The sequence below is a fragment of the Mesoplodon mirus genome (assembly GCF_964341445.2).
Source record: "Mesoplodon mirus genome assembly, chromosome: 5".
Classification (NCBI taxonomy): domain Eukaryota; kingdom Metazoa; phylum Chordata; class Mammalia; order Artiodactyla; family Ziphiidae; genus Mesoplodon; species Mesoplodon mirus.
In genome coordinates, this window is record NC_138980.1 from 44,621,202 (window position 1) to 44,637,379 (window position 16,178).

The 16,178-nt window shown below is 55.4% G+C and overlaps 1 protein-coding gene across 1 annotated transcript; it reads right to left on the reverse strand.

Moving 5' to 3' along the window:
- Nucleotides 1-555: 555 nt before the first annotated feature.
- SLC5A5 (solute carrier family 5 member 5) lies at nt 556-12,438 on the reverse strand (the record flags this gene model as incomplete). The annotated part of the gene is made up of 15 exons (XM_082622020.1): nt 556-879; nt 2,305-2,420; nt 3,173-3,297; nt 5,674-5,867; nt 5,933-6,019; nt 6,486-6,556; nt 6,631-6,743; nt 7,451-7,539; nt 8,611-8,740; nt 8,821-8,961; nt 9,395-9,549; nt 10,458-10,525; nt 10,708-10,759; nt 11,137-11,202; nt 12,082-12,438. 15 exons carry the CDS (start codon nt 12,436-12,438, stop codon nt 715-717), a joined length of 1,929 nt encoding a protein of 642 aa, XP_082478146.1. The 3' UTR covers nt 556-714.
- Between the last annotated feature and the right edge of the window lie 3,740 nt (nt 12,439-16,178).

Below are 16,178 nucleotides of genomic sequence, written 5' to 3' on the forward strand. Positions count from 1 at the left end.
TCAGGCAACCTCGCTGAGCCTCAGTTTCTTCCTCTGTAAAGTGGGCTCATGGTCTTTAATGGATGAGATGGGTAAAGTGTCCAGGCACAGAAGGAAGGCTGAAAACATTATTCCTCCTTTCTCCTCCCCTCCTCCTCACAAGATCAGAGGCCATGTGATGTCTGTCCCTCCAAAGGGAGGAAAATAGGGAAGGGATGAAGGAGGGAGAGCTGGTGTCCAACTCTCGATGAGTCTCTGGTTTGCTCTGTGACCTTGGCCAAGTCAATGCCCCTTTCCAGGCCTTGGTTTCCCTACCTGTGAAGTGGGCACAAGGGGCTGGGTCTGAGGACCTCCAAAATCATTGCTAAGGTTCAGATACTTCCCAGGGAAGAACTGGGGTCTTTCTCAGACCCCAGTGTTGGGCCTGGGGATTTCCCATGTTGTCCAGAGGGGACTCCAACACCTTTCTCTTGTAGGTAGAGAAATATCTGGCCTTGTTTTGGGGGAGTGGGCAGGGGTGCAGCATCTAAGACTTGGGTCCAGCTGGAAGGAGGAGGCAGGATAAAATAACGTTCTGGAGGTGGGGCTTCACCTCTTCCCATAGGGCAGGGACGTGCAGTCCCAAGTTTATTTGCATATGATGTGGCCTAGCCAATAGGAGCCCAAGACCATCGACTCATGGCCTGGGACTGGCTCCCCTGGGGTTCCATCCCAGGTGGTCAGTCCCTGACTATCTCAGAGGTCTGTCTCTCGCAGGTCAAGACCTTTGTCATGTTCACTGTCTGGGGTCCTGGAGCCAGCTCCATTCATCTCCTTCTGATCCAGGAAGGGCAGATGGTCCTCGTCAGTGGGCAGGAAGTCAGGAGGCCTCTTGGCTCCTGGGGGCAATTCTTCAGCACCCTGGGGGGAGGAGAGAAGAAAGACCCTGTCATAAAGACCACTTCTGCTGTGTCAGCTCAGATATCCTCCAGTTGGGGACAGAGGGTCTGGGAGGACAGAACCTGGGCAGAGTTGCACAATATCCCCTTGTCCAGTGCATAGGTCAGTCCTGTCCCTTCTGCCCCCAAAACCTCCATCCACTTCTCTCCCCAATGCCCGTGTCACCTACAGTCCAGGCCATCAGAGCTTCCATGGATGCCTGCCCACCTCCTCTCTCTGACTCTGCCTATTGTTCTTCAAGGAAATAAATATTTTCCCACAGCAGCTGGAGGGAGCTTTAAACACTTAAGCCAAATCCCCTCTCTCCCCAGCCCTCACCGTTGAGTCTGCTCTGGCCTCAGACCCTTTGCACCTGCTGTGCCCGCCACCAAGAATGTCCTTCCCACAGGGCTTCCCTGGTGGCGCAGTGGTTGAGAATCTGCCTGCCAATGCAGGGGACACGGGTTCGAGCCCTGGTGTGGGAAGATCCACATGCTGCGGAGCAACTAGGCCCGTGAGCCACAACTACTGAGCCTGCGCATCTGGAGCTTGTGCTCCGCAACGAGAGGCCGCGACAGTGAGAGGCCCGTGCACCGCGATGAAGAGTGGCCCCCGCTCACCACAATTAGAGAAAGCCCGTGCGCAGAAACGAAGACCCACCACAGCCAAAAATTAAAAAAAAAGAATAAAAAAAAAAGAATGTCCTTCCCTCCGATTTCCCTATGGCTGTCTCCTTCTCATTCTGGACTCTATTAATGTCACCTCTTCCAAGAGGCCATCCCCATCATAGTATTCTGCTTTATTTTCTTCTTAATATTCACCACCTGCTTAGATCCTATTCCTTTCTTGGTTTAGCTTTCTTCTGCTCCTGTACCCAGTACAGGTCTGGGTACACAGCAAGTGCTTAATAAATAAGAGAATGAAACAGGGAATCCAAAGCAAGAGTAGGCCTGGATCAGACCCCCCAGGGACAATGTTTCTTAAACTCGGGACATTCCAATAGCAGCCACACAGCTTTGGCCAAGGTTGGTCTACTCCCTGTGGTGTTTCTTATGTAAGATTTTTCCTAAGTTGACTCACTTTTGAATTAAGCAATTTTATTTTCAGGAGACACTTTATATCAACACCAAAAGACAAACCAGTTTCACTTGCCATAGATTGGAAATAATTGTAAAAACAGATACGATGAAAATGAATTCTGCTCAGTGCTTGTTAAAGGGGGTAATAGAAAGTGTTGAAGACACATTAGCTCCCAACTGAGTCTTTCCACTGGAGGTAAGGAGAAGTTGAGAAAGACAAAGATGCTGACTCACCCTGTCACTTCCTTGAGTTATGGCCACACACAGAGCACCCGAAGCCACTTCACTGTCCCTGCCCCAACTCCGGGAGCACAGCCCTGAGACTGACCTTCATCAAGCTGTCATCCAGGGTGGCCACTTCTTCCTTAGGGGCCACAGATGCCGTCTGCCGTGTGAGGTCCCACCACAGCAGACCAGGACCCAGGGCACTGCGCTTGGTGGGGCCTGAGGGGGCGGAGAGAAAATGGAATTATTTAGCGAGGGGTGGGTGGCGGGGACTGGAGACCAGGTCCTGGGGATGGGAAGGGAGAGCTCTGATGGTTTCCAATCCGAGATCCAATAGTGACCCACTGGGGACACTGGCAAGTCTCTGCCCCTCTCTGGGTTTCAGTTGTCTCATCTATACAGTGAAGAGTTGTAATAGAACAACAGTGGATGGCCAGGAGGGTCCGGCACTTGGTTCCATTCACTCCTATGTCCCTATTGTCTAGAATATTGCCCAACAGAGAAAGACGCAGTAAAGGCCTGGTGAATGCAAAGTCTGAGACTCAGAAAGCGAGAACAGGTACTATTATCTCTAGTGATTTCTTTTGATCTCTTTCCACTTCTCCATGGGATTCAGAATTCCTGGAGGAGCGCAGAGTTGCTAAGGCCTCGATGACAAGATATATCAGCACCAGGGACAGCGTCTCGTGGCCCTACCCAACTTCCTCTAGCAAAGACGTAATTTTTGGGGGCGCAGAGGGAATAGAGAGGTGGATAGGGGATGCCTCTGTTTCTGCCTTTGCAAAATAGGGCAAGTCCCACGAGGTGGAGGGTTGTTCTGAAGGCGATGCAGCACAAAGGGTGTAGATGCGGCTAGCACACAGTGGCCATTTGGCTGGCAGAAGGATCCTTCCTTCCCTCCCTGTCTGGTGGGTCCTAGAGGCAGAGGGATGGACAGGATGACCTCTAAGGATGCCACACGCCCTCCTTACCCGTCAGGCAGCTGACGAGAGCTCCACATAGCACGGTGCTCAGTGTGCCCAGGGCACCATAATAGAGATAGGAAATGGCGTAGAAGCTGTCAGCTAAGGTGCGTTGATCAGGGTCCATTTCGAGGCTGGGGGAGGGAGAGTTGAGCATGAGTCAAAAATCCACTCCCAGTCCATTTGCTTCTTCCTGTGTCCACTCCCACGACCCAGCCCAGTCCTCCATTATTGCTCATCTGGACGTGTGCCTGTTCTCCTTCCCTGCTGCTATCCCACCAACACCCTCAGGCATTCTGTACACACAAGCAGAGGGAGCATTACTAAAATGTAACTCAGGGCTTCCCTGGTGGTGCAGTGGTTGAGAATCTGCCTGCCAATGCAGGGGACACGGGTTCGAACCCTGGTCTGGGAGGATCCCACATGCTGCGGAGCAACTAGGCCCGTGAGCCACAACTACTGAGCCTGCACGTCTGGAGCCTGTGCTCCGCAACAAGAGAGGCCACGACAGTGAGAGGCCCACGCACCGCAATGAAGAGTGGCCCCCGCTCGCCACAAATAGAGAAAGCCCGTGCACAGAAACGAAGATCCAACACAGCCAAAAAAAAAAAGAAATGTAACTCAGATCACCTCCTGCTACTGCTCATCACCCTCCATGGATCCCTATTGCCCTCAGAATCAAACCAAATTAAGCTCTAAGAAGAAAACAGCTGTGAATCTCTATGACCTTGGATTTGGCAATAGTTTCTTAGATATGACACCAAAAGCACAAGCAACCAAAGAAAACATAGAGGGCATTCCCTGGTGGTCTAGTGGTTAGGACTCCTTGCTTTCACTGCTGAGGGGGTGGGTTCAATCCCTGGTCAGGGAACTAAGATCCTAAAAACCACGTAACACAGCCAAACAAAACAAAACAAAAAAACATAGATAAACAGGGCTTCATCAAAATGGAAAACTTTTGTATATCAAAGGATACTGTCAATAGAATGAAAGACAACACACAGAATGAGAGAAAATATTTGCAAATCGTACATCTGATAAGAATCTAACATCCAGAATTATAAAGATATAAAGAATATATAAATTACAACTCAACAATGAAAAGGCAAATGGCCCAGTTTAAAAATGAGCAAGGGATCTGAGTAGACATTTCTCCAAAGAAGATATAAATATGGCCAGTAAGCACATGAAAAGATGGTCAATATCATTAGTCATTAGGGAAACACAAATCAAAACCACAATGAGATATCACTTCATACCCAGTAGGATGGCTAGAATTTTTAAAAGGGGAAAATAACAAGTATTGGAGAGGATGTGGATAAATTGGAACACTCATATATTGCTGGAGGGAATGTAAGATGATGTCGTCACTGTGGAAAACAGTCTGGTGGCTCCTCAAAAAGTTAAACATAGAATTACCATATGATCCAGCAATTCCACTCCTACGTATATATCCAGAGAAATGAAAACATATATCTACCCCAATACTTGTGCACAGATGTCCATAGCAGCACTGTTCACAGTCACTACATGTCCATCAACTGATGAAGGATAAATAAAATTGATCCATCCATACAGTGAAATATTACTCAGCCATAAAAGGAATGAAGTACTGCTACTACAATGTGGATGAACCTTAAAAACACCGTGCTGAGTGAAGGAAGCCAGAGACAACAGGCCGTATATTGTACAATTTCATTCATATGAAATGTCCAGAATAGGCACATCCACAGTGACAGAAACTGGATTAGTGGTTGCTAGGGGCTAGAGGGAGGTGGAAATGGGGAGCGACTGCTAAAGCGTACAGAGTTTTATTTTTTGGTCTTTTTTGTTTTGTTTGTTTTTGTTTTTGAGGTAATGAAAATATTGTTCAGTTAGTGGTGATGATTGTATAACCTGGGGGATATACTAAAAGCCACTTTTAAATGGCTAATTTTATGGTCTGTAAATGATATCTCAATTTAGAAAGAAAAGAATCAGATTCCTCTGGCTGGACCTCATCTCCTATCCTTACTCCTCGCATGAAATCCACCCCAACCTCACCATAGTTGGAATGAACTAAACTGAACACTGCAGGACTTCCCCGGTGGCGCAGTGGTTAAGAATCCGCCTGCCAATGCAGGGGACATGGGCTCGATCCCTGGTCCGGGAAGATCCCCCGTGCCCCGGAACAACTAAGCCCGCAAGCCACAACTGCTGAAGCTCGTGCTCTGCAACAAGAGAAGTCACCGCGATGAGAAGGCCGCGCACCGCAACGAAGAGTAGCCCCCGCTCGCCGCAACTAGAGAAAGCCCGTGTGCGGCAACGAAGACCCAACGCAGCAAAAAATAAACAAACAAACAAACAAAGAAACAAACTGAACCCTGGTCTCAGGGTCTCAGAGCCTCTGCACTTTCCTTCCCCTCTGCTGGGAATGCCCTTCCCTCACTTCCTCCTGCTCCCCACTCCTCCTCTCAATCGGGCCAGGATCCCTCCCTGGCCACGCCTCCCGCTCAGACCAGCTCGCTCACCTGGAGGCCCTGCTGGAGGCGTTGGTGGCGAGAAGCTGGTCTAGGAGGCCAGAGGCGTTGGCCGAGGGCACAGCACAGCCGGCGGCCGATGAAGGCAGGACCCCCATGGACTGTGCGCTAGGCGGGTAAAGAGTGGCACCCACGGCCACCCACAGCGACAGCGCCAAGCCCACCGCCAGCCCGGACAGGACGCCCTGATGGGGGACCCAGTGTCAGTGGAGGGTACTCCCAGCCCCTCACCTCGCTCACCCCCACTCACCAGCGTATTGCAGGCGGGGATGAACATTCCCAGGATGAAGGCTCCTAGGAGGGGGCCGCTGATGACTCCCATGATGGTGAAGGAGCCCTGGGAGAGTGGGTGGGGTTGAGACTGAGAGCAGAGCTCTCCCACCTTTCCTGTCCTCAGTTTACCCGCTGGGAAAGGAAGACCTGGGGAATTCTACTGTGGACCTTGAGACTCCTCTGTGCCCTAAAGGGGAGGCGACTCCCCAAAGGGGAGGGGACTCCTTATGCCTGCCTCTCTCCCAAAGATGCTGATTCTGTCTCTTGACAAACTTTGTTCCACCTCCAGGCCAGAAGGAGGCCCTTCTTGCCCCCAGGCCACCACTCCCCCTCCTAGCTCCCCCCCCGACCCCCACCCCACCCCCCACCCCCCGCTTCTGGCCAGGTGGCTGCAGGAAGTATCCTCCCTGTGGCATCAGTCAGAACTCAGTTCTGCCGCTGACATGTATAACCTTCTTGGAGCCTCATTTCAACGTGGATGTTGCCTCACCTCTTGGGGAGATTAGGGCAGGGTGGGGAGCGGGGCTCACCTCGAGAACGCCGCCCCCCAGCAGGGAGGACAGAGCTGCCACAGTGAGACAGGCCGAGCCATAGATGAGCGCTGTAGTGGATGGGGATGGCACTGTCAGCGGGGAGAGGCTGCCCTGGCCCCCCACCCGGGTCCCCCCAACTCACACAGCCCCTTGGAGATAATGACAAGTCTCCGGGGGGTCAGACTCGGCAGCCGAGGTTTGATGAGGTCCTCCACAGTGACGGCAGCCATGGCATTGATGCTGGTGGATGCAGTGCTGGCGGGTAGGGAGTGGGGAGGGGTGTCCTCAGGCTACATGAAGGGATTGACCACACACCCCCCTGGGGCCTACCTGCTAGGGGAGGCCTCCAGCTGCCCATACTATCTGACCTGCCAGGACCCCCAGCCAGCCCGAGGGCAGAGGCAGGGGCGACAGAATTCCTTAGGAGTGGAGATGTCCACATCTCCACACTCCCCCATAGACCTGAGACACCCTCGCAGGAGCAAGGACACCCATGACCAAGGACACAAATGACACAAATTCTCACTACAGAGCAATAATGGGGTGCAGAGAACAGTCACATGGAACTCTGGTCACAGCAGGAGCAGGCCAGAAGCTGTAGACGATTTGAAACCACCAGAGTGTGAGGCCCCTGAGGGCAAGAGTGGGGGACCACTTGGCCATGGCTGTGCCCCAGTATTTAGAACAGCAGTCCCTGCCCCATAGGTGCTTAACAAACATTTCTTTGGGGGATGGAGGACAGAAAGAAGGGAAAGGAGTCTCGTGTGGCCCTGCCGGGCAATAAGAAGGTAAAGACTCCGGAGCTGGGGTCCTTATGCCCTTTGCCAGAGCCCACCTGATGGGGACTGAGCAGTAAATGATGGACATGCCCCGCACATTCCATCTCACAGGGGAGTGGCTGGTACAGACAAGGAGGACCCACGGGCTCAGATGCGGCCAAGTGAGCAAGCTGCGCCACTCACCTGAGGGTGCCACTGTAGGCACAGGCCAGAAAAAGCCCAGGGACTCCAGGCAGGTCCACGAAGATGTCCAGCACCATCAAGGGCATGTACTGGGGGGAGTCAGGGGTCAACCTCTAGGACAGCAGCACCCCAAGGGCAGGGGCTTCTGTCTGTCCTTACACTGCACATCCCCAGCACCCTGTACAGACCAGGCTCACAGTGGGCACTTAGCGTGTGTGTGTTTGTTGATTGACTTTGTGATACCATGCAAAGAGCCCTGGGGGGCTTCCCTGGTGGCGCAGTGGTTGAGAGTCCGCCTGCCGATGCGGGGGACACGGGTTCGTGCCCCGGTCCGGGAAGATCCCACATGCCGCGGAGCGGCTGGGCCCGTGAGCCATGGCCACTGAGCCTGCGCGTCCGGAGCCTGTGCTCCGCAATGGGAGAGGCCACAGCAGTGAGAGGCCCGCGTACTGCAAAAAAAAAAAAATACCCAAAGAGCCCTGGGACCTGAGTGAAGCAAGGTCCTGTGTCATCCCCACTTTACTGATGGAGCCAGTGAGACCAAAGAGGTACACACCTTGCTTGAGGTTACACAGTCAGACAGTCCAGGATCTGACCCCAGAGGAGGATCTGATGGGATGGTCTTGCAGCCTCTGCCAGCTCTGAACCTCAGGGTCAGAGAAGCCGCCAGGGTGTGCAGGTCTAGGTCTTGGCCCTGGTGCTGCCCCTGACCTGCCTGTGGACCTCAGGCAATTGCTCTACCCACGACCTCCTGCCTCAGTTTCCTCATCTGTAAGTCAAGGGCCATGGCAACCTTGGCCTCATCACATGTTGAAAAATTTGATGGGAAATTAACTGCTTGTGAAGGGAACAGCATGAGGCACAGAGTAGACACTTGGGACATGAGAGAGGGTCATTATGGTTAATGTCACCATTTCATGATGGACCATGGTCCCATCTCCTCCTTGATAGCCTTCAGGGAGTCTGAAATGCCCCTCCCCTACTCCCTCCCATGGCTTCCCATCACCTCCCAGATCCTCCTGTGAGCTGAGCTCTTTCCTGCCTCTGGACCTTTGCACAGGCTGTCTCTACTTTTCCACTCTCACCCGCAGAGACTCATCCAGAGGTTCACAGTGGGGGTGGGTAGATAGAAGTGGCCTAGGGGCCTGGACCAGACTCACCTGGTCTGGGGCAGAGATACGCCCTGCCAGGAGAGGGTCACAGTCAAGGTAGAATGTGAACATGATGATACCACAGGCAGCAGCACTGGACACGATCAGGAACAGGCCCAGTTGGTTGATGAGCACGGCCCTGGGGGGAGAGGTGGTCTCAGAAGGGGAGGGGAGCAGCACATCCCCAAAGTATCCACTTTGCCCCTCCCAAATACTCACAGCTTGGCCTGTTTCTCCGTGCGACAGGCCATGTAGCGCTGCACCTGTGCTTGGTTCACACCATACATTGAAAGCCATACCAATGTGCCACCGACAACAAAAGTCCAGAATGTGTAGCGGCTCCTTGGGTCCAGGTCAAAGCTGGATGAGGGCAGGGCAAGTCAGCCATGTGGGGATGCCACACTGACTTCACCCTCCCAAAGTGCCCCAGATAGCCATTCTGCACCTTATGGGCCTTAAAGGGATATTTGGGGTAGCTTCTGAAGTGTGAACAGGAGTTTCAATCATTCATGTATGCATTCAGAAAACATTTTTTCTATGTTCAGCTGGGAGCTCAGAGAGCCTGCAGTCCCCAGTCTGGGCTAGGGGGTGGGGTGGTGCAGAAGTCTGGGCCCGATGGAGGGATGGGGGCTATGGGAGTACAGAGAGGGGGAGCCAGGGTTCTGTCCGTGGGGAGTCTCAGGAGGGGAGCAAGGAGGGCTTCCTGGAGCAGGAGGCATTGGCTGGCTTCTCCCAGGGCAGACAGATGTCAGCTCCATCGTTTGGCAGTATCCCCCTTTATGTTTTCACTTACTCCATCAGGTTGATCCTGGAGTGGTTCTTGGCAAGCTCAAGTACTTGCCCAGGTCCACCCACGAGCATAGTTCCGCGAGCCAGGACAACCCAGAAACCACTCAGCATCACTAAGACCTGAAACACGTCGGTCCAGATCACAGCCTTCATGCCGCCCTGCAAGATGTGACAGAGAGGGAGACAGGGTGTCAGACGGGAATCTGTCTGGGGCCTACAGGACAAGGCAGGGGTAGGAGGGAGGAGTCAGGTGGCGGACCTGGCTGGGGTCAACCTAGCCTGGCCTCCAGCAGTGGCTGGGACCAATACCCCTCTCTGCCTCGGTTTCCTTATCTGTAAAATGGGGGTAATAACAGTACCTTCCTCAGGGTATCATTGTGAGGACTAAATTAGTTACTACAAGAAAAACATTTGGAAGAGCATCTGGCACTTAAAAGTGTTCAGTGAGTGATGGCTGCCACCATTATTACTACTACTGTTATTATTAGCTGTTGTTTTTACCCATCCAGCCTTCATGTCTTTGGCATGTTCTTCATGTTTTTGTCTTGGCAGCCCCTGGATTTTCCTTTGGAGAAGCCCCTTCCCCCGACCCAGGTCATTTGGGGGAAGCTAACCCTGCTCCCAGCTCCAGGAATAGCCAATCAGAACATCCTAGCTACTCAAACATCTGTGAATGGCTCATCCTTCACAGAATACCAGAGCCAGCCAAACAGAGCCCTTTGGGGACCTCAGCCAGCCCATCCTGAAACTGGAACTCACTTGCTGCTGGAAGGAAGCCAAAAGGGGTGGAAGCCTGGAGCTAATGAGGTCCCTAGAGATGGGAGAGGGACCCAGAGGACTCTGTTGTAGCCCCTGGATCCAGCCATGCCTGAAGCTAGATTTTCCTTGGACTTTCAGCAATAAACCTTTCAAATCACCTTTCATAATAAAGATGAGGAAGTAGGCCCAGTTGGGACACAGGCTCCCTCCGGAGGAAGGGAAGGTAGGGAGTGGATGGGCCTGCCCACAGTCTCTCCCACTCAGTGGACATGGAGCCCCACGTCGGGTGGGGGTAGGGGGACATTCACCACAGTAGTGTAGAAGGTGCAGATGACTCCGGTAGACAGGAGCGATGCCCAGATGTCCAGCCCTGTCACTGCAAGGAGACCCTCGCATTAGGCCACTGTGCAGGGTGTAAACTTGGGCTCCACTGTCTTGGGCCCTCTTCTCTCCAGGAGGATACTTCCCTCCAAAGTCTCTCCTAGGGCTGCCCCTTCCTTCCCCTGGTCCAGTCTCTAGGCTTTTGTCCCCTCCCCGTCACCCTCCCCTGAGTCAAACCTTGGTTCAGGATGAGCGCGGGGGCGTAGATCACGATGCCGGTGTACAGCATCTGCAGGTAGAGGGCAGGGGCAGGTGAGTAGGGGCGGGGGGATTGGGGGAGTCCTGGGTGAAGAAGGCATTAGGAGAGAGGGGGAGAAGGGTGGTTGGGGTACGTGACTGGGGGCAGATGGACAGGGCCATGTAGGGTCACGGCGGGCTCAGGTAGCCCGTATGCGAGAGGCCTGTGAGCCCAACTTGTATTATAGATGGAGCCTCTTGGGGGCGGGGCCAGAAGGATTGTGGGCGGGGCCTAGGCAAGGCTTTGCGGGGTCGGGGCGGGACCCACGGGGCGGGGTCGTGAGGGAAGGGAGAGGGCTGTGGGCGGAACCGACCAAGATTTGACCCGAGCTGGACCCTGGGGGCGAGGGCGGGGCCGAGGCCACTCACTGTAGCCACCAGGTACTGCAGGGTCCCGCAGAGCCGCACAGCGCGGCTGAAGCGCAGCTCCAGATACTGCAAGGAGGAGCCGAGGGCTCATGGTCACTTGGACAGGCCCTACCCAGGGGCCCGAGGCGTCTGGGGTCCTTCACTCGCCCTCTTGGCTTCTGCCCGCCCTCGGGAGGGCAACTGCGCTCTCCGCACTCTTGCCCACGGGGGCTACCGCCAGGAGCACACACTCCGACCTATCTGCACACACTTGCGCACACGCGCCATCCCCGCGCCTGTGCATATGGCGTGCGCCTAGGAGGACTGAGCCATAGAGTGTGTACACATCAGCCCCACGTACTCCCATTCATGTCTGATCGTCCCCCGAGGCTGCCGCCTCTCTGAGTCAACTTTGGCAAGATACAGACAGTGCCTGTAGCTGGCTGCCTACCGTACACTGGTCAAGATTTTAATCACTTTGCCCACTGCCCGGGAGGGAGGTCCTGTAATTAGCCCAGTTTGACGTTTGGGAAACCCGATCAGAGAGGCAACCCTATGCCGAAGGTAGGAGGAGGCGGGGATGTCGGATTTCGAATCCGGAGCCCGCCGCCCGGCGAGCACTCGGGTGTACGCAAGCCCAGGCATGTGGGTTGCAAGTGTGTGCCTGTGCGCACGTGAGTACGCCCCTGGCCGAGCCTGGCCACGCCCTGACCGGGTTTCCACCAAAGAGAATCCGGACGCCGGCTCCTCTTCCTCCTTCCTGCCCCTGGCCCCAGTGCCTGGGGCTTCTTCCCAGAACCCTCGCCACCTGTCCGCCCGGGGGCCCCCACATTAAAGCACTAAGGAGCCCGCCTGCGGCCCCCTGCGGCCCCCTGCACAGCAGTTCAAAGCCTCAGGATCTCCCCCGCCGCGACCCTGCGTTCCCAGCCAGGCAGGTCCTGACGCTGCCGGGCCTCTGCCTGGTACCTGGTAGGTGCTGGTGAGGCCCAGGCGGTAGAAGACCGGCAGGAAGAGCAGGGCCGTGAGCAGAGAGTTGAGCAGCTGTCCCAGGCACATCCAGAGGAACTTAAGGCCGTAGCGGTAGGCCTCGGCCGGCACGCCCAGCACCTGTACCGCCGACATGAAGCTGGCGGCCAGCGAGAGGCCAACGGGCAGGGCAGTCAGGCGCCGGCCCCCGGTGAAGAAATCCTCGGCGCTGCGCTGCCCGCCCCGGGCTAGCCCGACCCATAGCCCGATGCCGGTGGACACCAGCAGCATGAGAGCGAAGACCCCGTAGTCCCAGGCTCCGAACGTAGCCCGCGCCCCTGCCTCGACGGCGGCCATGAGGTGTGGGTGAGGGGACCAGGTGTGTCCTCCGCCCTTCCAGCCACCCCGCGTGTCTCGGGTAAGGGAAGTTGGCAGTGGCAGAGGAGGCAGGACTGCGCAGAGATGGGAGGATGCTCGGCCTCGGCAACTACACGGCAAGCCTGTCCCCTTTGGTCCCCCGCGGGCCGGGACTCCCTGGGCAAGGAATCTGTGGCTCCTTGCTAAGGTCGCCTGTCTCCCTGTCCCTCCTCTTCGTCTTCGTGTCTGTCTCCACCGTCTGTCTGTCCACCTGGCCTCCCACTCGGTCCGATTGCCCGGTGCAACTGTGCGTCCACCACCCAGACGTCTGTCCCTCTCCCTGGGAGCTGTGCTCAGCGCTGACTGCAGGAGGTCTCGGTGGGGCTTAAAGGGGCAGCTCGTGGCGGCGGGCTGTGGATTTATTGGGCTCCCGGGTCGGCCAAACTCCGCCCCCAGACGTGGGGGCGGGCAGGACCCGCACCCTTTCCTCCCTGGATTCGATCGGATAAGCCGGGACAGGACACGTAGGTGGCTGCTGGGGGGGCGGGTGGCGGAGCTGGGGAGGCTCCCAAATGCCCCCCCCCCTTGCTTCGTGTGGCACTTTCCGCTGGCCATAAGCTGTTAATGCCTCCCTTTGACAGGTGGGGAAACTGAGGTTCTGAGATGGCATGTCACTCACCCAAGGCCACACAGCCTGGAGCAGTGGCTGCACCATTCAAATCCCCACTGTGCTTTTTGTACCTTAAGCTACGGGGAGCTCACTCACCCACAGGAGTGGGGTTTACTTTCAAGGTTGCAGGGTCCCATAAGGAAAGTTTGCTCTGCTTGAACCACCGCCCCCAACTGACACCGTGACCCACTTCCTTTCTCTAGAACCTAGAGGGAGGGCATCACCAAACCCCGCTCTCAGGCTAAGCTGAGTGGGACGCATTCAAGTCCTGAATGCATACATATTTGAGGAAGTCTTTGCTTCTCTCTGGGCCTCAGTTTCCCCATCTGTAAATGGGGGTAAAATAGCCCTTGCCTCAGAGGAATAAACTGAACCTGCATAACAAAAGCCTGACACAGAGGAGGTACCTCATTCATTCATTTCTTGTCCATTCATTGGTTCCTTCACCAAACATGAACTGAGTGTCTACGCTGTGCCAGACATTAAGTGTATAATGGAGGTCATGGGGGACGGATTGTCTGTGGCCATGAACCTGAATAAATGGAGACAGGACTACCTGGGGAAGTAGTGTCTGGCATGTCCCTATCGCACAAATGAGGAGACCAGAGGTACAGGGGAAGGGGAAGTCCCTTGTCTAGGGTCATGCCATCAAGAAACTCAGACACTGTCATCTGGAGGCTCTGACCTCCGGGTGCAAGTCCTAGCTCGACCTCCAATAGCTGGGTTCCCTCCTCCATAAGCGAGAGGGATCTAAGAATTTGCCCGGTTTCATGCTAGGGCACTGGAACCCTCCCCAGCCTCTGCCGCCCCCTGGTGGCCTCTTCTGGCCTACACACGTCACCCAAGCTGGGTCCAGCGTCCCCCAGGCATCCTCATGTTTCGCCCAGGACCGTCTTCTCACTCTCTCTCTGCGCAAGGATGCAGAGCCGGCCTGCTCTTCCCTGCATCTGCTGCCTGCTGGTGTGCACCTTTCACCTGTGCCAGGAGGATGGGGAGGACACCGAATTCCTCCTCCTTCTACTCCCCTGCTGCATCCTCCTGGAAAACCTGGTGGGAAAGGGGTAATCCAGGATTCCCACAAGGCCAAGCAAGCGAATGCAAATATACGCAAATTGATGCAAACAGGCAAAACCTGTCCTATCTCCCCTATCTCCCCAGCGAGGTTCTAGGAACAGGACACTGGGGATACAACAGGATCCAGGTGGACCCACCCCGCTCAGGCCTCATGGCTCTGACCAAGCCAGCAGACGAATACCCATTTCAGAAGCTAATAGATGACAAGAGTGAAGCAAGGTCAAAGATGGAGACAGCCTGGGGGGCCACTTAATGTGGGGGTCTCAGGGAGGAGCCCTGCAGGCAGAGAATGAGCCAGGCTTCGAGAGAGCTGGGGGGAAGGCCCTGAGGTGGGAAGGAGCAGGACAGGGAGGGACACAGTGGACCTTGAGCCTTGGCGAAGGGTCTGGGTTTTATTCGGAGGGTGCTGGTCAGTGGGGACGGGCCGTCATTAGAGAGTCCGGAGCAAATGAGGGACCTAACGAGAGTTCTAGGTTCTGAAAAGCCCACCATGTCCAAGGCGGGGATTGAGGGGTGGGGAGAAATGGGTGGATTCAGGACATGTTCTGGACTTCCTGCACGGGAGGCCCAGAGTTGGAAGCCCTGCAGGGTGCGTGATGGAGCAAGTATGGAGGAGGGCAGGGAGCAGGGAGGGGAAGCAGTCACACCTTCCCTGACTGTGTGATTGTCATGGAATGGGAGGAGGGCAGGCAGGACCCCAGGACCCCCTGTCGATGGGGGGAGAGGAGCAGGGTGATCCCTGAAGGCCCAGCAGCAGCAGTCTAAGCAAAAGGGGCAGGAATGTCGGGGTGTTGGGTGGGTGTCTGCTGCCCCCATTCCTGCCTGCTGCCTGGGTTCCAGCGTTCCCAGGGCGGAGATGAGAGGTCATAAGCTACTCTGGCCCCAGCATGACCTGCTGGGTATCTGTCCTTGAACATCTAACCCTGCACTCAGTAAAAGCAAACCTTTATTACCACTCTGGGTGTCAGGATCTATCTACTACAGGTCTCCTGGGCCTTTCCCCACCCCCCCCCACCCACCCCACCCCCACCCCCCCACCCCCCCCGCCCCCGTCTTGCCCTGGCACCTGCCCTTGGTCCTGACACAGGAGGTGCAGGGTGGGTCAGGGATGGGCGGCTCTTCCCCAGGGCTCCCAGCCCTGACCAGTCTGTGACACCCAGCACCTTGACAAGCCCAGGGGCGGGACCTGGGAGTGCCTCAGCACCTGAGGAGGAGGGAGGGGCCCACCAGGCCTCTCGGGTTCCAGATTCCTGCCCATCCTTGGGCTGGCTGGGTGAGCCCAGGCAAGGACCTGTTCCTGGGCCCCAGCTGACCACAGAGAGGAGTCAGTGATCCAAGTGGCCAGTCCTGCCTCACAGACCACACATGGATGGGCCCATTTCCTCCTAGCTCTGGGCCTTTGCGCTGGTTGGTCCTGGCATCTCAACTCCCACTGGAGATTGAGGGTTCAGTTCAGTGGTCCTCACCTCCAGCCAGCTTTGGGAAGCCTACAAAGGTGTTTACTTCTCGTGTTCTAGTCATGCAGACCCAGGGTAAAAACAGCTGCTGGAGTACCAGCCATTGTGCCTACACTCTAGCCAGATGGTAGTTCCTGGAAATGGCCCACATCACTACTGCTAGCATCACATGCCCACCCCTAAGGTAAGAGGAGGCTAGGAAACGTTTCTGGGTGGCATCTAGATATGGGGGTTCCTGAGGAAGGAGAGAAGGAATATTTAGGGCAACCAGGAATTCCTGCCAGAAAGCACAGGGTTAATGAAATCAACTAGGGAAACATAAAGAAAAACTTGGCCTGGCCCCCCAAAATACACCTTAAACATCAGAAAGTACCCCGAGGAAAAAAGTATTTGCAACATAGAGATTTTTTTCAGGCTTTTGCCCCACATACCTGAGCTTTTTTTTCGGGGGATGGCGTGGGTGCACACCACATGGCTTACAGAATCTTAGTTCCCCGACCAGGGATTGAACCCGGGCCCCAGGGGTGAAAGCTCCGAGT